Source organism: Staurois parvus, unplaced genomic scaffold (assembly GCF_062004578.1).
Source record: "Staurois parvus isolate SC_StPar_1 unplaced genomic scaffold, SC_StPar_1.0 ptg000548l, whole genome shotgun sequence".
Lineage (NCBI taxonomy): Eukaryota > Metazoa > Chordata > Amphibia > Anura > Ranidae > Staurois > Staurois parvus.
The window spans coordinates 6,565,806-6,586,230 of record NW_028318344.1 but is presented as its reverse complement, the minus strand read 5'-3'; the positions used below and the strand labels follow the sequence as shown (position 1 = coordinate 6,586,230).

Here is a 20,425-nt window from a genome sequence, read left to right as displayed (position 1 = left end):
GTGACAGCCAAAAGTGTTAACTTCCCCTACCTATCCCCCTCCTTTATTAGTGGTTATGGCAGTGAAAGTGTTAACCTCCCCAAGTCCAACCCCCATATTGGGTGTCATGTCAGTGAAAGTGTAAACTCTCCCAAGCCCCTTCTCCCCATTGATCACCTACCTATCACACGTTCCCGTGCTGATTTCTCTACTCAGACTGGGACTTTACTTGTACTGTGGATGAAGCTCACTCTGTCCATAGCACAGTCTCTCTCTTTCAGTGCCAGCACTAGAGAGCTGACCAGCGTGCTGTTGACACTCTGCTGACTATACAGTTTGGTGCCCAGCAGCCTGTGGGCCATGTGTTGGCACCAGGGCTCTATATTTACTGTATCTTTAGTTTTCACTAGAGGCGATCAGCAGCAGGAGAAAGAAGGTCCTGATTCTCCTATACAGATCTTTAGTTATCACTGGAGAGTTTACTAGCAGGAGGGAGGAGGTCCTGATTCCTCTGTACAGATCATGATTTATCACTAAAGGGATCACCAGCAGGAGGAAGGAGGTCCTGATTCCCCTATATACAGTTGCAAGAAAAAGTATGTGAACCCTTTGGGATTACGTGGAGTTTTGCATGAACTGGGCATAAAATATGCTCTGAACGTCATCTAAGTCACAACAATAGAAGAACACAGTCTGCTGAATATAATACTACACAAACATTAGATGTTGGCATGGTTTAATTGCACAGAACATGTAAACATGCACAGTGCAGGGAGGAAAAAGTATGTGAGGCCCTAGCTTAATGACTTCTCCCAGAGCTAATTGGAGCCAGGAGTGAGCCAACCTTGACTCCAATCAGTGTGATGATATTGGATTTGTTGCTGACAGCTGTCCTGCCCTTAAAAAACACACACCTGTTTTGGGTTTACTGGTTTCAAGAAGCACTGTCTGATGTGAACCATGCCTGGCAGAAAAGAGCTCTCAGAAGACCTACGATCAAGAATTGTTGACTTGCATGAAGCTGGAAAGGGTTACAAAAGTATCTCCAAAAGCCTTGATGTTCATGTGTCCACGGTAAGACAGACTGTCTACAAATGGAGAATGTTTAGCACTGTTGCTACTCCCCCTAGGCGTGGTCATCCTGTAAAAATGACTGCAAGAGCACAGCGCAGAATGCTGCATGAGGTAAAGAAGAATCCCAGAGTGTCAGCTAAAGACCTACAGAAATCTCTGGCACATGCTAACATTTTTGTTGACACATCTACAATAAGGAAAACATTAAACAAGAATGGAGTACATGGGAGGATACCACGGAGGAAGCCATTGCTGTCCAAAAAGAATATTGCAGCACGTTTGAAGTTTGCAAAAGAGCACCTGGATGTTCCACAGCACTACTGGCAAAATATACTGTGGACAGATGAAACCAAGATTGAGTTGTTTGGGAAGAACACACAACACTATGTGTGGAGAAAAAAGGCACAGCACACCAACATCAAAACCTCATCCCCACTGTAAAACATGGCGGAGGGAGCATCATGGTTTAGGGCTGCTTTGCTGCCTCAGGGCCTGGACGGATTGTTGTCAGTGATGGGAAAATGAATTCCAGGGTTTATCAAGACATTTTGCAGGAAAACGTACGACCATCTGTCCGTCAACTGAAGCTCCGCAGAGGATGGGTGATGCAATAGAACAATGACCCAAAGCATACAAGTAATTCAACAAAACAATGGCTGCAACAGCACAGAATACGCCTTCTGGAGTGGCCCAGTCAGAGTCCTGACCTCAACCCGATTGAAATGCTGTGGCATGACCTTAAGAGAGCGATTCACACCAGACATCCCAAGAATATTGTTACACTGAAACAGTTTTGTGAAGAGGAGCGGTCCAAAATTACTCCAGATCGTTGTGCAGGTCTGATCTGCAACTACAGGAAACGTTTGGTTGAGGTTATTGCTGCCAAAGGAGGGTCAACCAGTTATTAAGTCCAAAGGTTCACATACTTTTTCCTCCCTGCACTGCGAATGTTTACATGTTCTGTGCAATTAAACCATGGCAACATCTAATGTTTGTGTAGTACTATGTTCAGCAGACTGTGTTCTTCTATTGTTGTGACTTAGATGACGTTCAGAGCACATTTTATGCCCAATTCATGCAAAACTCCACGTAATCCCAAGGGGTTCACATACTTTTTCTTGCAACTGTAGATATTTAGTTATTACTAGAGGGATCACCAGCAGGAGGAAGGAGGTCCTGATTCCCCTATATCAGGGGTGTCCAAACTTTTTTCAAAGAGGGCCAGATTGGATGAAGTGAACATGGTGGAGGGCCGAACATTTTTCCGAACATTCTTTGAACCATTACAATTAAATGCAAATAAATTATTTTATGCCAAGTTAATTGCAAACGACATACTTTTCATTTCATAATATTAAGATCAACTGACAGCTGAGTTTTCACAATGTATTGAAAATAAATTTTAGAAAAACTTACCTGCACTAATGTGAAGGGTGAAGAAGGTAGCTGGAGCTGAAGTCTCTGCTTGGCAGCTGGGAGGGGAAGAGAAACACACTTCACGCTGGAAGCCCGGCCCTGACGTCACCGCCCTCTGTCGCTCCCAGCACGGCGCAGTCACGCATGCGCACTGCTCTCAAGCAGAAGACTGTCTGCCACAGAAGGGAGGGCCGTGCGACAGCCGCATTTGCACAGACCAGGGAGAACGCGCCGCAGTCAGGCATGCGCACTGCCCTCTGCTCTCAAGCAGAAGACTGTCTGCCATAGAAGGGAGGGCCGTGGGAGGGCCACATTACACAGAGCAGGGAGGGCTGTTGGAGGGCCGTATTAAACCAACCCCCGGGCCGTAAATGGCCCGCGGGCCGGACTTTGGACATGCCTGCCCTATATAGATATTTAGTTATTACTAGAGGGATCACCAGCAGGAGGAAGGAGGTCCTTATTCCCCTATATAGATCTTTAGTTATTACTAGAGGGATCACCAGCAGGAGGAAGGAGGTCCTTATTCCCCTATATAGATCTTTAGTTATTACTAGAGGGATCACCAGGAGGAGGAAGGAGGTCCTGATACTCCAAAACAGAAATTTAATTATCACTGGCGGGTTTACCAGCATTAGGAAAGAAGGTCCTGATTCATGAATATAGATCATTGGTTATTCCCTAAAGGGATCACCAGCAGAAGGACATGGTCCAATGTAACAATGCGAAAAAAACCCAAACCTATCTGGAGTTCAGTTTTAGGGTACTCTACATAATGCCATAAGGCCTCATGCACACAGGGCATTTTTGCATCCGCTTTTAGGGGCGTCGTGCATTTTTTTTTTCCAAATGGCCCTCTACGTTTTCCTATGTGTCCATGCACATGTAGACTTTTAAGTAACACTAGCGTTTACCAGCAGGGGAAAAAAACCCAGGGCCAGTGCGTCCAGAAGCAGCTGCGTTTTGCAGAAAAATTGCTTGACTTGGCTAAACGTGCCTAAACACTAGATATAAAAAAAAATATAAAATAAACACACTTGGTTACGCTTTTTCTGCCATTAGGCTCCAAGCACACTATAATTTTTTATAAACTCAAAAAACGCTAGCAAAAAGCGCTGGATAAAAAACGTTGATAATAGCATTTTTGTGCTGGCTTGTAGTAGCATTTAGGAGCGTTTTATTAGCATTTTTACAGTACATGAAGAAATAAAAAGCTGTTAGGATCACTTTAGTAGCATTTAGGAGCATTCAGCATTTTTATCAGGAAAATGCTCCCAAAAAATCTACAAAACTATTTTTTTTCTCTTCCTAAATGCTGAAGTTTGAAAAACGCTTCTAGCATAAAATAGTGTGCATGGACACATAGGATAACACTATTAGCTTCTAGGAGCAGAAAAACACGCTAGTGTGCATGGAGCCTTATTCTTCAATGTTTTATTATTATCCATAACTACACACACTAACATGCCTACACCTAATCAACACACTCATACGTGACATCTCACCTTCGTATTTGCGGTTCGGACTAGTGGCCTTTTGTTACAGCTCCCAAGAATTTCAAAGCTGAACTGTGGGTTATGCAAATATAAAGCAAAAGGAAAAAGCATGTTTATTCTTATTGGTTTCTCATGTTTTGTGTGGATTTCTTCTCTATCTTTGCAGTAAACGCAATACAAAGAACCCTCATTAGGCACATATGTGCGGTTCGGTATATCACATGTGATTCGTACAGGAACCACACCGCATTCCTGTGCAAATCACATGTGATTTGTGTGCGGTGCGATTGGAGCCATACATCGCACCACACCTGCACCAAAAAGGTGCAGGACCCTTTTTGGGATCTGCACTACACCCTGTTCCAAATTATTATGCAAATGATATTTTTCTCATTTACCTAAATAATTGATGTAAATAACAGTCAGCATAATTCTCAAAGCCGTCCACCATACTGCCCCGAACTACATCACCGACCTAATATCCAAGTACCACCCAGCATGCACACTCCGCTCCTCACAAGACCTCCTTCTCTCTAGTTCCCTGGTCTCCTCCTCCCATGCCCGCCTCCAGGACTTCTCCAGGGTGTCACCCATCCTCTGGAACTCCCTGCCCCAACCCATCAGATTATCACCTACTCTCCTCTCCTTTAGGCGCACCCTGAAAACCCATCTCTTCAGGGAAGCCTACCCTACCCCCTGCTAACTTGACCGACCTCCTCCACTCTTCCTACCACTCCATCCCCCACAGCTATCTCCTCCTGTACCACCATCCCCTCCCTCCTAGATTGTAAGCTCCAAAGAGCAGGGCCCTCAATCCCCTCATGTTTTGCATTGTATTGGTATTGTTCTGTCACATGTTCTGTCCCCCTTTGTAATGTACAGCGCTGAGCGAACTATTGGCGCTTTATAAATACTGTATAATAATAATAATAATGTTATCAACTATTAAGAGAACAATTCAAATTTTATTGAACAAACCTCCTAAGGATTTTTTTTAAACATAAAAAACTTACAATGCACTGTTCCAAATTATTACGCACAGTAAGTATCAAAACACTTTATAGGTTGTAAAGAACTGAAAATTGTCCTTTGTTGTGTTTGCAGCAGATTTACTGAAATCAAAAGCTATTTCAATCAAACTTTTAACAACATTTTAACTCTTTAAACATTTTAACAGGTCACGTTACATTGTAACATAGGACCCCTTATTTGATAGCAGCTTCACAAGTCTTGCATCCATTGAACTTGTGAGTTTTTGGACAGTTTCTGCTTGAATTTGTTTGCAAGATGTCAGAATAGTCTCCCAGAGCTGCTGTTTGGATGCAAACTGCCTCCCACCCTCATAGATCTTTTGCTTGAGGATGCTCCAAAGGTTCTCAATAGGATTGAGGTCAGGGGAGGATGGAGGCCACACCATGACTTTCTCTCCTTTTATCCCCATAACAGCCATTGATGCAGAGGTATTCTTTGCTGCATGGGATGGTGCATTGTCATGCATGAAGATTATTTTATTATGGAAAGCATAGTTCTTCCTTCTGTACCAGGGAAGAACGTGGTCAGTCATAAACTCCACATACTTTGCAGAGGTCATCTTTACACCTTCGAGGACCCTAAAGGGGCCGACCAGCTCTGTTCCCATAATTCCAGCCCAAAACATGACTCCACCACCGCCTTGCTGACGTCGCAGCCTTGTTCGAACAGGGTGGCCGTCCACCAACCATCCACTACTCTATCCATCTGGACCATCCAGGGGTGCCCGGCACTCATCAGTAAACAGGACTGTTTGAAAATTAGTCTTCATGTATTTTTCTGCCCAATGCAGCCGTTTCTTAGTGGTGACCGAATAGAAGGTTTATGCACAGTTGCAAGACTCTGGAGGACTTTACACCTTGATATCCGTGAGACTCCAGAGGCACCAGCAGCTTCAAATATCTGTTTGCTGCTATGCCTGGTACTTACTGCACATTTGTGAGTCGTGCTGCACCTCCTGATTGGTCCGGCAGTCTCCTGGGACCTGTAAAAGCTCCCAGGAGACTGCGGGAGCAAGGAGGGGGCTGAATTTCCAGATCACTTCACCGCAGCGAATTGAAACGGAAGTGGTAGCTGGTACTTGTCAATACCAGGTACCCGCTCCAACCCAAAAGGTGCCAAATATGGCATTGGAGGGGGGTAGGAGGCAAATAAGCGCTTTTGAGTAGAACTACGCTTTAAGTAGGATGATCAGTCTTGTGCCCTGTAGTTTTTAGAAGGTAGGACTTGCTGTAGTGGGTGGATCCCCTGGTCTGTCACCACCCATGTCCACCCACCAGAGTTGGCCATAAATTATACAATTTATTGTACAATTTTCCTATAGATTTACCAAAATCATATTATATGAGGTCAAAACCTAAACACTTTCAATTTGTATGCAATCAGTCAGGTCCTTGCACTACACAGTTGAAGGAAATCTAAAAGAAATTGAATAAGAAAATTGTATAATGTATGGCCAACTTAGGTTTGGTGGGTAGTATATGTTAAAAAGAAATACTTGTGACAGGGAGTTCTGCAAACCTCGCCTATTTCAATATGGTGTGACATAACATGCTCTGCAGAACCCTCCTCTTGGTGGCCAGAGACTGCTGGAAGTTAGCAAGCAATGCTGTTACATCACTGAACAAATGCACAATTTTCTAGCCATAGGAGTGAGGTATAAAAAATATCCTTGCTGATTGCTGCTGTACATGGAGAGTGGGGGGGGGCAAAAGATCAGCTATAAAAAGCAGCAATTTTAGCTAGCATGTAATTGAAAAAAGCTATTTTTAAACTAATTTTCAGATTTACTAAATTCTATCCAGTATTGAATATTTTCTAAAGAAGGAAGCAAGATGGGACAATAAATTACCTAAACCTGTTTTTCTTGTCATAGTTGCTGTCATGTAATTTAAAGTATTTCTAAAGGTTATTTTTTATGTTATACTTACCTGTTCTGTTGAATGGTTTTGCACAGAGCAGCCCTGATCCTCTTGTTTTTGGGTCCCCCGCCAGCCCTGGCTCAACTGCTCTGTTGAGTGCCCCCAATAGCAAGCCTCTTGTTATGAGGCACTCGAGCAGACTTGCTCCTGAGCCACTCTCCTGTGAATGGACATTGTCCATTTACACACAGAGTGCGGCTCGGCCCTGCCCCCCGTTCTCTCCTCATTGGGTCACTGGCTGTAAATGACAGCAGTAGGAGCCAGTGGCTCCTGCTGCTGCATGAGCCAATGAGGAGAGAGAGTCCTGGGACAGCCGAGGCTCCTGTCACTGGATCGTATAAGGGGGGGTGGGGGCTGGGAAGGGAGCTGCACCCAGCTCACCCCCCAGGGGGTATAAAAACCTTCTACTTTTAGAACTACTTTAAAGATTATGTAAATCCATCATATCATATTCCTGATATGTGCCTGCTGTACTATGTACCTGTATGGAAAAGTATCCTGTTCTCTATATATTGCTTCCTTTGTATGAAATACTGGTGTTCCTGCCAGTCCCTCTGCTTTCTTATTGAAACTGACCACACTAGGCATGAGAGCACAGCGTGGTCAGTTCTCCAATGATCAGACTTATCCTGACACTGCTCTCCCGCACAGCAATTCGCTGAGAAGTTCACTGTGCTGCTGTTTCTCCAGCCCCAGCTCTCTGTTCTCAGCTGCATAAGGAGCTTATGCGTGTGCGTATGTGATCACTTATAAAACGGGGGAAAAAAGGTATTTACAATGTTTTTATATCTACACACAAATGTTTTGCCTTTCATTTCTATTTTAAATTGAATGGGTTGTTTTACAAGGGTTTACATATACTTTAACTTACCTGTAACAAAGTGTGTCCCAGTTCCTGCAGGCTGCTGGTTCCTATGTAGATCTTCTCTCCAGTAATGCCCGGTCCTCTTCACAGCACTGAATTACCAGGTGCTGTGAGGCTTAATAGCTTTGGATCTAAAATTGAAGTATATTGAAGGTCCTGCCGGTTGCTGTCATTTCCTCAGTTGCCCAAATGCCTTGCATTGCTTTCACACATTCTCAGGGTGGAAGGGTGGATGAATGACAAAATCCTCTCCTCCATTCACAAAACATGTTATATTCTGTGAAGATAATGTAAGGATTTGTGTTAATGGAGAAGAGGACAGAAAGGACTGGGTGCCTGTCAGGACCTTCTTCAAAGTACTGTTAGACCTGAAGCTATTTCCCGACAGTGCCTGGAATTTCAACTCTGTGAAGAGGACCGGGTATCACTGGAGAGAAGATTTCTTCAGGAGCCATCAGCCTGCAGGACATGGGACTTTATTCCACGGAAGTTATGTGACTGCAGCTGTGGTAAAGAAATATATATATTTTACTAAACTTTAGCTTTAAGCACTCGGATGTCTGGACTCGTGTGGGTGAGAAAGTTGGTTTTGGGCTGTGCCTGGGAAAATATAATTATGTGCAGTTAAATTATGGGTTACTAATGTGAATGGAATTTAATTGAAACACTGAAATGTTTTTAGAAAATGTCAACTAAGTGTGACTATGCTTATTACTGTTTGCTGGTAAACATTACTTGTATATTTTTCCTGTAGCAAAGTCCATTTAGGAGCCCTATGATGTGTGTATATCCCAGCATTGCACTGCACAAGATGGAGCAATCTTGTCTGTTCATTGGCTTATATACACAGCCTGAATCCCAGTACAAATGGTACTCCAGAGTCAGATATGCAAAGTGTGCATTTACATTCACACAGGTGACACAGCTTCCATATTAACTACTTCTAATGTTCATCCTGATATTCCTCCTGTGCAGGTGACTATGGCCACCGAATCCCCATGATGGCCAGAGTCTTATGACCGTGATCCTGTGCTCAAATTCAGAGCACATTTCCCAATAAGTCTGTGAAGGTTCTCCTTTATCAAGGTCATGGTATAGGTAGTAGTAGTTAGTCACAATCAACTGGACTTGTTCTGTACTGTTGAAGATGTTTTGTAGCTTCTTCAAGCCACTTCTTCAGTTCCAATGAGTGTCGGGAAGATACCCCTGCATTATCTCCATACAGGTAGACACCCCGATTCATCTACTATGGAATGTGTAGATCAGGCTTTTCTCAACCTTTTAACATGGAGGAATCCTTGAACTGACGTTCCGGTCTCAGGGAACCTCTGCTAATAATTACTACTGTATATCTACAGCTCAGGGTACATTAGTGTGATGGCCACTAGGAAGACAGTTCCTTACATTTGTGGTTATTGGGGAGAATGCCCCCTACAGACAGCTGAAGGTTGTAATCACTTATAAAACAGGGAAAAATAAGGTGTTTACATTGTTTTTATATCTACACACAAATGTTTTGCCTTTCATTTCTATTTTAACTGCCTCCCGCCCACCATATAATGAAATGACGGGAGCAAGGCGGTTCTGTCATTCTGGGAGGACGTCATTTGACGATCGGTGGTGTGTGTGTCCCTCAAACACAGCAGATCACTGATCAACGGAAAGAGCCGAAAACGTTGGGTCGGTCATGTGATCAACTGTGTCCAATCAAATAGGGAAATGCCGGTTATCTCATTTCTTTCCTCATGAGCTGTCATACTGCCAGCTCGTGAGGAGAGGAGAGCCGGCAATCGGCATTCCTCAGATGGGACATGTACACTGATCATCAGGGCACTGATGATCAGTGTGCCCCGATGATCAGTGTAGCCCCAGCAGTGCCACCTGTCAGTGTTTATCAATGCCAGCTGTCAGTGCTCATCAATGCCACATATCAGTGCCTATCATAGCACATCAATGCCACATATCAGTGCCCATCTGAGCTGCCTTTCTGTGTCACCTATCAATGCCAGTCAGTGCCACCTATCAGTGCTGCCAATCAGTGCCAGTCAGTGCTGCCAATCAGTGCCAGTCAGTGCCACCTATTAGTGCTGCCTATCAGTGCCATATATGAGTGCTGCCTTTCAGTGCCCATCAGTGATGCCTGTCAATGCTCATCAGTGCCCATCACTGCAACCTCATTAGCGCACATCAGTGAAGGAGAAACATCACTTATTTACAAAAATTTATGACAAAAACTAAGAAAAAAAATTTTTTTTCAAAATTTTCAGTTGTTTTTGGTTTGTTTACCAAAAAATAAAAATCCCAGAGGTGATTATATACCACCAAAAGAAAGCTCTATCTGTCTCAAAAAATGATTAAAATTTCATATGGGTACAGTGTTGCATGACCACGCAATTGTCATTCAAAGTGAGACAGCGCTGAAATCTGAAAATTGGCCTGGGCAGGAAGGGGGTATAAGTGCCATGTAGGTAAGTGGTTAAACTGAATGGGTTGTTTTGTCATTCGTTACTTATCAGAGGCAGAAGTTGCTCGTTGCCCAAGAAACCCCTAGCAACCTCTGAAGGAACCATGATTGAGAAAGACTGGTATAGATGTTTGTTGCCCAAGAACAGGATGGGTGGTATAAAAGTTGTGGAACCACCCTGTTATAGTCGCATGATCCCCTTCTTGGTGTCAGGAAGATTACATAGGTGTTAAAAAGTCAAAATCAGGTACTTACACTGTTTACATTTAAAAAAATAAATTTTATAATATATTAAAGCGGTTCTTCACCCTCTTTGAAAAACAATAAAAGTCAGCAGCTACAAATACTATAGCTGCTGACTTTCAATAAAAGGACACTCATCTGTACAGAGATCCAGTGCCATCCTCACCCGAACTGGTTCTTTGCCAGTCTTTGGGTCCCCAGCTTTGGCATGTTTACTGTGGGCAGCCTGCGGCGATTCCTTATGGCTTCACAGCGCACACGTGAGCTGCTGTGCTTTGTGATTTTTCCCACAGCCTTCTGAGACCTGTGACTGGAACCTGGGACCTTTGACAAGTCTGAATAAAAAAGTCCTCAAGTTACCTCTATAATACCTGAACATATACAAAAAAGGCAAGGGAGTTACCGCTATTCAATTATGACATCAATACAAAGGAAAGTAAAAACCTGGCTAAGACTAAGTAATAATCATGTATTTTACACACCAAATAATACCAATAACAAACTGAAAAATACAAAAAGAAAAGGATAAAAACAATCTCGGCCAAGGATTATCATAACAAATCACTGTCTGCACTTGGCATGAGGGACTACCCACAAATGAACTACACAGTCCATATTCCATCGTAAGTAATTATAATTCCTTTATGGCAAACATGGCTATATGTGCAGAGGGAGGAATGTTCAAATCCGTGTATCCATATTCTATACGTCGCATACTAGCACATTATGACAGACCATAAAACGAAGTTCTCCAGTGACACTCTGTCACTTCTGTTGGTGCTTCCATCCTCACCCAGCATTCCTTCCGGGTTCAGGGGCTCCGGCTATTTGAATGGCACAATGACGTCACAGTCGCGGCACATCGCTCTCAGCTGATGGCATACTCCAGTATAGTAGTATATAGTTCAGTGCGCATGCATCGGTGATGTCACCCTCTAAAATGTGAATGCCTCCTAAATGATGCACGTTTAGATAGAGATATTCACTGTACACACAGGGAAGCTTTATTATAGGCTTACCTGTAGGTACAAGTCATGAAGTGGACTTTACTGCCGCTTTAAGGCATCTACTTAGAAGACCGTGACATCCTCTGTAAAATCTCAGGGGCCCGTCAGGTGGTTGCTGTAGGTGGGGATGAGATCAGCTTCCTATACTCTGCCTCTGGGCTGTTATCCGATTGGTTGAACTAGATGCATTTGTCTTTTTTTCAACCTATGTTCCCTGCTATCTCAGTGGACTACAAAACACCTCCCCCTGTTATGTCCTAGGGTGACTACACTGCTTAGTATGATTGTCACTCCAGGACAGATAGGGGGTTATTTACTAAGGCTGGAGAGTGCAAAATCTGGTACAGCTCTGCACAGAAACCAATCAGCTTCCAGGTTTTATTGCCAAAGCTTAATAGAACAAGGTGAAGCTAGAAGCTGATTGGCTACCATGCCCAGCTGAACCAGATTCTGAGTGCTCCAGTTTTAGTAAATCTCCCAAACAGTGTGTTAATGGCAGAATTAAAATATTAAATGTGTCACGCTCCTCAAAAGTATTTAGTAATCTATAATATATATAAATAAAATAAATAAATAAATCTAAATAGATAATAATCCATAGTGGTATAATTTAAAATTAAAACACTCCTTGTGCTGTAATTAATTATAATGCAATTCTACTAAGTTAATAAAATTGATGATGTGAAAAAAGCAAATAAATCTATTCAAATTACATGTACATGATATTGGAATTAATCAAATTAGATGAACAAAAAACCTCCATGCATAGTGATATTTATGTGCAAAACATATATGTGCAAAATTGCAAAAAATGCACAAAACAGTTGTATGAAAAAATAAAAAGTAATAAATAAATATAAAAAAATGGTAAATAATAATAAAAAGAACCTCTATTTAATCTTACTGTGCAAATAATATAGTGTGCTCACCTCACTTATACAGCCTAAAATAGTGATTAGAGCTATATACTAATTGTTCTTGACTTAGATGACATATAATCGTCCCGATCTATATATAAAAATGTATGGAAAATATATTGCTGTTGAGGTAGACTGTAATATTACTTTCCTTCCACTAGATGGCCTCCCAATTTCTTCTGGGTTATGAGGGCTGGATGGATAGATATAGATATCTCCCCTCGTCCTGTTGGGGTCTATCTCCTATTTCTTCTTCATCCCTTTTGCTCCTCCAATTTAGGCCATGAAAAAGAAAGATTCCCACATAGTGCTTTATCCTTTATAAAAGGTTTTAATTTGTCTCCGGAAAAATGCAAACTCACATTCCACAGAACAATACAGAGCGTTTTTTCAATGTGTGCCCTCGCACAATAACAGTGCTCGCCGTTCCGCTGAAAGTGGCGTCGTGACGTCAGAGCCCCTCCCCTACGCGTTACGCCACAGGGTCACGTGGCTTCCTCAGGGGGAAACATCCCCCCTGGCTTCCTCATTTAATTTAAAATGATTTATTTTATTTATTTTATTTATATATATTATAGATTACTAAATACTTTTGAGGAGCGCGACACATTTAATATTTTATTTGTCTATTTTTACACAGTATTATGAGTATGTGTTTTTGTGTTGATGCACCATCACATTTTTAGGAGTTAATTATTTACAAGTATTTTTATACCACCATAGTAGCTCACAAGTACACATTATTATAAAATGGCAGAATTAACTGGTTAAATTAAAGGAATAAAAGAAAACTACGCAGAAATACTGTCACTTTTTGTTCTTGGATTTAGATGTGCTTTAATATATTCGTAAATGTATTTTTTTAACAAACATTGTACGTATTCGATTTTTGTCTTGGTTATCAGCTTGGCAGAGGTAAGGGCAGGACACGGAGCAAAATCAGGTGAACCGCATGCCAATATGTTACACGAAAAAAAACTATGCAGGAGTGAGCAGAGAGATAACCTCATCAGTCTTCTGATGCTGCTTTGCTGTCACTCTCCTGGCTGTGTAAATCTCAGGACTGAATTGGATAAAAATGTAAATCGTTTGACAGGTAAGGCAGCTGTCTTAGATGTTTGCCTGGGGTTTGGCTTTAATCGTTGCACGTTGGTTTTCCATATATCAGGTTGTCAGATCTACGCACTCCTTGGTGAAAGTACTTTGTTATAAATTAGTTATGCCTTACAGTCAGGCATTCCTGACACGTTCTCAGAATAATGATCGATGTATTGCGAGCCATTAAATGCGCAGGCCGTATTCGGGCAGGAAACTGCAGAAGAGGAGGCTCTTGGGATATTAACGCTAAAGATGCTTTGATAAAGAGGATCGCACTACTAACAAAGTGAGATATTTTCAAGGAGTCTTAATTGAAATTTATATTGACGGACAGGTTGTTGCATTTTATTTCAGATATTAAAGAAATGTTCTTAAACATGAAAGCATTAGTATGGCTTTTTTTTTTTTTTTTTACCTGTGTCTGGATGAAATCCATAAAGCACATAAAAAGCTTTCATCCTGACAGCGATATAAAATATATTCTGCGTTGGGCAAACAGAATTAATGTGGAAGATCCATAAAGTACAAAAGATTTTTATTACTCCAAGCAAAATCACTGCAGTTAGAGGATAATAAGGATTTGTCGTACTTTTGCATATGTGATTTGTATTTCTTTCGATATGAAAATGATAATATATGTAAAGCTGGAGATGATGTCTCTGTTTTTTTTTTCTTTCAGGTATCTCTGGGAAGAGTCAAATCTTGTTTGCTGTTGTATTCACGTCACGATACCTAGATCTGTTCACTAACTTTATCTCCCTCTATAATACCTCTATGAAGGTAATAGACAATTCACAAATTACATCTCATTTTCCAAGTGTGTATACAAAATGAATTTAAGTGTAGTTAAACTTTTTTTTTTTTTCTTTTTGTCTGGAATACAGTAGGGAAGGGTTACACTATTTGTCCTAGTGACCATATCCCGCCGTACAGAAAGTGATAAGTAAAAGTTTACTGTTGTCACTTTTTACATACCATTGCTACTTCCCATTTAGAAAATGTTAGTTTCCTAGCTGTTATGTTTACGTTTTTGCCCTCCTGAGTATTTACCCCCCTTCCTGCCCAGGCCATTTTTTGCATTACGTCGCTGTGTTACTTTAACCGACAATTAAAATGCAACCCTGCACCCAAATGAAATTGACATCCTTTTATTTCCCCACAAATAGAGCTTTCTTTCGGTGGTATTTGATCACCTGTGCGGTTTTTAAATTTTTGCGCTATAAAAAAAAAGCCTGACAATTTTGAGAAAAAAACGATATTTTTTACTTTTTGCTATTAAACATGTCCAGTAAAAAAATTTTAAAGACTCAAATTTTGTCATAAATTTAGACCAAAATGTATTCTGCTGCATGTCTTTGCTACAAAAAATTCCAATACGTGTAAATGAATTGGTTTAAGTGAAAGTTATAGCGTTTACAAATATATACTGGAATGTATTTTTTTTTACTAGTAATGGTGGCGATCAGCGACTTATAGCGGGACTGCGGCGGGCATTCTGACACTGGGGGGAACTGACTTGGTGTCACTGACACCAATACAGTGATCAGTGCTAAAATAAAAAAAGGACTGACACTATACTAATGGCACTGGGCAGGAAGGGGTTAACATGAGGGGCGATCAAAGGGTTAACTGTGTGCTGGGAATGTTTAACTGGTGTTCGTGCTTCACTGTAAGCACACTGCTCTGGATGGCTGTGCTGTGCCCGACAGGGAGGAGGACTGTTAGTAAACAAAGCAGCCCTCCTCCCCATCGGAGATCCTTGGTAATCACTGGTCGGCACCCAGTGATTGACGGCCGCGAATGGCGGCGTGGGTAGGGGGCGACGCGCTCTACCCCGAAATACAAAATCACATATATATACGTGATTTTGCGCACCCCAGCTCCCCTATGTACCAATATTGCATTAAAGTGGACTTTAAAAAAAAAAATAAAAGTCAGTAGCTACAAAAACTGTAGCTGGTGACTTTTAAAATACATACAATTACCTGTCCCTCAGCCCAGCGGTGTCCTCACCATGGCTGGTTTCACTGACCATCTTCTCTCCCCAGCTCTGGCATCTTCAGTGTGGGCACCCGGCTGTGACAGCTTGTGACTTCACAGCCAGGTACCAACTGTGCATGCTCGAGAAGCGCTGCGCTTTGTGAATGGCCCCATAGTCTTCTGGGACCTGCCACATGTCCCAGAAGACTACAGGGAGAGACGGGGGGAGGACAACTTCCGCTTCCGATCGCCTAGGCAATCGCAGCAGAAGTGAGAGCGGGTACCTATAAAATTCGGGAATCCGCTCCCCAAAGGTGCCAATCCTTAATGGGGAGCGGGGGACAAAGGCTTAAAGCGGAACTTCCCCTTTTGGGTGGAGCTGCGCTTTAATGTACTTCTTTTGCAGAAATTCAAAAGCTTTCCATTTTTTCTACCCACCTTTATGTCCATGTCCACATGGCTGTCCAGAAAACGTATCCATTACTTCTGCTTCATTTTCTGCAGAGCCTTTAGTTCATGACACAGGAAGGAGTTGACTAGCTGACCTCATTAGCACACACTCTGCATCATCTACCCTCCTACCTCCCACCCACTTCCAGGTGCATGACTATTAAATGAAAAGCAATCAAGCAGTGATCACTGTTCTCACTAAATACACAGACATCCATTTTTATTTTTCTACTGTAACTTTCACCTTGCATAGATTATTCATTTGGCAGTGTGTATGTATAGTTTGTAAATATATGTGTACACTGCAATTAACTTGCTGATTACATATACAGGCTCTGCTTTGTAGTACTGCTCAATAATTGTGCCTTTCAGATCCTCTTATCTCAATACAAGTCTTCTTCATTGGCTCTGGTAGTGGACTCTGCAGTTTGTAATGCGGTGAAACACCAACCTAGGCTGCTTAGGCTTTAGGGCATATGAGTCAACTCCGAAGAAGCATTTTATGTTCCTAGGAAGTTAGAAGTCCTTTTTTTACTTGAAATATTAATGTGATTCGGTAAAGCTGTCATTTGCCTTATGATGTTTGAGTGTAAAAAAGCCGATTTTAATCAGCATCAGCTTTAAAGAGAAATAAAAATGTGTTTTGCAAATGTATTTTGTACTTTTTAAAGTGAAGCTGAACTCAAAAAATGTTCTGTGTTATATGAAATGTTTAGGAATGCAAATTGTGCCAAAGCAGTAACATGAAAATGTTGCCTTTTTATGAATTCCCCCTGAAATTAAGCAGTGTACTCAAATAGGTACAGCCAGGGCTGCTGTTAGAAATCATGGGGCCCCATACAGCCTACCTGATGGGGCCCCCAACCCCGCCCCGGACCCCACTCCCAATCCCGCCCACCCATCAGGGCTGCCTTGTGCAAAACCATTACACAGAACAGGTAAGTATAATATGTTTGTTGGTTTAGCCTGGGTTCACACTGATGCGGTGTGGAATTCGCATCAGTTTCTGTTCACACCCCATTCATGCAAACCACTGCGGGTGTGTATGTTAAGTTCATGACACCCCAAATTCGGTTCACAAAAGGCGGTGCGATGTGTAGAATCGGATTGTATGGGTGTGAATACCCATGTGATCCGATTCTAGTACAGACAAAAAAAAGGTCCTGCACTATTTTGCTGCAGATGCGGTGTGATCTGAGCCGTACAAAATGTATGGCTCAAATTGCACTGCACAGAATTCGCATGTGATTTGCACAGGAATGCAGTGCGGTTCCTGTGCGAATCACATGTGATGTGCTGCACCGCAGAAGTGTGAACCCAGGCTTAATTAAACAAAAAGCTTTCCAATCACGTTAAGACACTTAATTTTCATTTTTGGAAACTAAATCTGTAAACTCATTTTAATTTTTTGTGGTTTTCTTCCATAGACAAATGACATTTCCCTGCTCCTGTAGTCTCCTGGGATGTAAACCCATCACATATCCCAGGAGACTGTGGGAGTCTCTGCCAGGAGAACACATTGATTACTGCTAGTGGCTATACTAGCTGCTAGCAATAATCGCATGTAAAATCCGACAGGCTGGTTGTACACAAGCCATTCAACAATTGACTTGGGTACAATAAGCTTGCCCATACATGGTTCAAATTTCAGTTGGTCTAGATTTGAACCATCTATGGCTTACATTTCACTGACCTTCCATCAATGATCGTCATCATTATCATCATGATAATCACACAGTACAGGTGCTGGGGCTCAAAGCACCTGTACTGTGTGAGTGTGACTGCCATCATGATGATAATGATGATCACATGTGGCTGCTCTCTGCTGTATAATTAAAAGCAGGCCTAGGGAAATGTGTGTGCTGTCATGTCATGAGACAATCTACCTGTCCTGTGACTTCTGCCATAGGCTCAAAGCTGGCCATCCCTCTATGTCTGCACTGCTGGGTCGCCTGCTGAGTGGACCTGTACACTGATCCCTTCTAGTTCCAGCCAGCTGCCCCCAGCCTGCAAGTGCTCTTCTTCTGCATGATTCCTTCACCACTTCCTTGCTGGAGGAGTCAGGCAGTGTGCAAGGCAATCCCAGTCCAGCAGTGGGGGCTTACTGCATCCCATCACAGGATAGTGTATACATCCACTCAAAAAAAGAAAAAAAAGTCCCTGACAGCCGCAATCTATTGACTCCCGGCTCCAGTTTCTAGAGGTGAACAGATGGGGGCCCCCTCCCAGCCCAGCAGGGAGTATGATTGATTGCTTGGGACTCTGGTGGGGAATAGTATATTATATACCCTGATTGACTATACATATTGACATCCAAATGAAGTCTGAAGCTGCCGGCCAGGCCCCCTACAGGAGGCCCAGCTGTACCCCCATATTAATGGCCTTGGCTACAGCCTCATAGCTGTATATCTGCCAAGTGAGATCTAAGGCACTGCTGTCTTTGACTGCCAAGCTTGGTAGATTTAGAGTGACGTTTTGTGATGTTACTTCTGTACTACACCTTTGTTCTTGCTGGAGATTATTCTGATTCTAAGCACAAACCTGCCTACACCATGATGGCTGCCTCCACACAGTCACAGTGTAGAACAAGGCATGTTAAGTCAGTAATAGGGTAAAAACCAGCTGCAAGGAGACCTCATACAATACTGGTGACCAGTCTTTTGTCCTCTGGCGCCCCTTTTTTTACATTGACTTCCAAGATCAATCTCTGTAAAAATTCAATGAATGCAGCTTCTATTCTATCTGTCCAGAAAAGTTGGAAAGTTTTATTTTTTTTGACTACTAAAGATCTTCCACACTGATAGAGCCTACCCTGAAACCTCATATTTCATGTATTTCTTTCACCTTTCCATTAGAGCAGACATTCCCAGTAAGAACCTTTTAGTATATGTTTATTACAACTTTTTTCCTTTTTTTTTCAGCTTGTATATGTTGCAAGTTCTTATGCCACAGTATGGATGATCTACAGCAAATTCAAAGCCACGTATGATGGGAACCATGACACCTTTCGTGTGGAGTTCCTCATCGTCCCGACTGCTATTTTGGCTTTTCTTGTCAACCATGACTTCACACCTCTAGAGGTAAGTGAAAATAGTAAGGGAATGTCCTTCCAGATCTGGTTACTCAGTGTTGTACGGAAGCCAATGAGTTCAGTGCCCCATCAGCTTCTAAACCCCATGGTATACAATGACATAGATTTCCCTAAACCACTCTTCGCACAGAAGGCTCTTGTGCCTCCACTTCTTTCCTCTTCAGTGGCCCATGTGTCCTGAATGCCAGGATGCTCTGTTAACACAATATCAGCCCAACTTGCTGAAGCTCAACCTCATTCCCCTCCTAAGCCTCACTGTGCGCTGGTGAGGCTGCCCATCACAGAAACAAGCCAGTAGTTAGGTTTCGGAGGTAAAGAAGGGCAGGGGCAGGTCCTCCTTTCCTTTCCCCAGGTGCCATGAACCCCAGGATGCTCTGTGAAGACATCGACTCAACTTACTGAAGCTCATCCCCATTCCTCTCCTACACCCCACTGTTGGCTGGTGAGGCTGCCCGTTACAGAAACAGTAGTTAGACGTGGGGAGTAAAGAAGGGCAGGGCCAGGCCTTAGGCTTAGCAGCTGGGTCCATGTTTCCATACTATATTGGCTTGGTATTCAAGGCATCTAAAACAGGAAAGATGACCGGGCATGGAGGGTGATTACTCTATAGTGCAAGTAAAGTCCAGACTTTTACAGTGGCATTATTTAGGTCATGTATTTCCACGGCAACCTCCTTCCCTCACTATTGTGTACAGTCCAATGTCCCTACAACTCATGCCAATGACAATAATTAGTAAACAATATTCTTCTTTATTCTTCCTTTTTTCTTCTTCCTTTTTCCTTTTTTCCTTTTTCTTCTTCCTTTTTTTCTTTTTCTTTTTTCTTCTTTTTTCTCTTCCTTTTTTTCTTCTTCTTTTTCTTTGTGCCAACAGTTTGCGTAACACTTTACAAAATGACAGTAGACATTAGAGTTACAATACAATTTGGCACAAGAGTAATCAGAGGCCCTGCTCGTTAGACCTTACAATCTTTAAGATTCATTAGATTTTTGGATTGTAGGAGAAAGTCACCTCACTCAAAGGAGACTATCAAGTACACGGTAGGGAAATTCAGCGATGTCTGAAAGGAACTGAGACTAGAATTCTAGCTGTGCAAGAAAATGGCATTGATGAGCGAGCCACCATGTCTCATAAATAAATATACATAAGTTGCCACAGAGAAACTCTTAACTGCTTTAGTTGCTATTAGTGTTCACATTGAATTGTGATCCAAACCGAAGACCTTATACAAGTGCATTTAAAGCAGTAGGACACAGAAAGAAATGTGCAGTATCTGCAATGCATGCATATTTTCCTGTTTTATCCCATACAAGACCCTGCAAGTACAGAAAAATAACTGTTGATCTACCATAAATGAACTTGTAAGTATATTGTGGGCACAACACACAGCATTGA

The 20,425-nt window shown here is 42.2% G+C and overlaps 1 protein-coding gene across 1 annotated transcript in view; it reads left to right on the top strand.

The window, feature by feature from the left end:
- Nucleotides 1-20,425, top strand: part of KDELR1 (KDEL endoplasmic reticulum protein retention receptor 1) — a 49,062-nt gene that overhangs the window by 22,146 nt on the left and 6,491 nt on the right. Inside the window, exons 2-3 of the mRNA XM_089690984.1 lie at nt 14,190-14,290; nt 18,862-19,020. Coding sequence (XP_089547110.1) covers nt 14,190-14,290; nt 18,862-19,020 — 260 coding nt within the window. The remainder of the gene's footprint in view (nt 1-14,189; nt 14,291-18,861; nt 19,021-20,425) is intronic.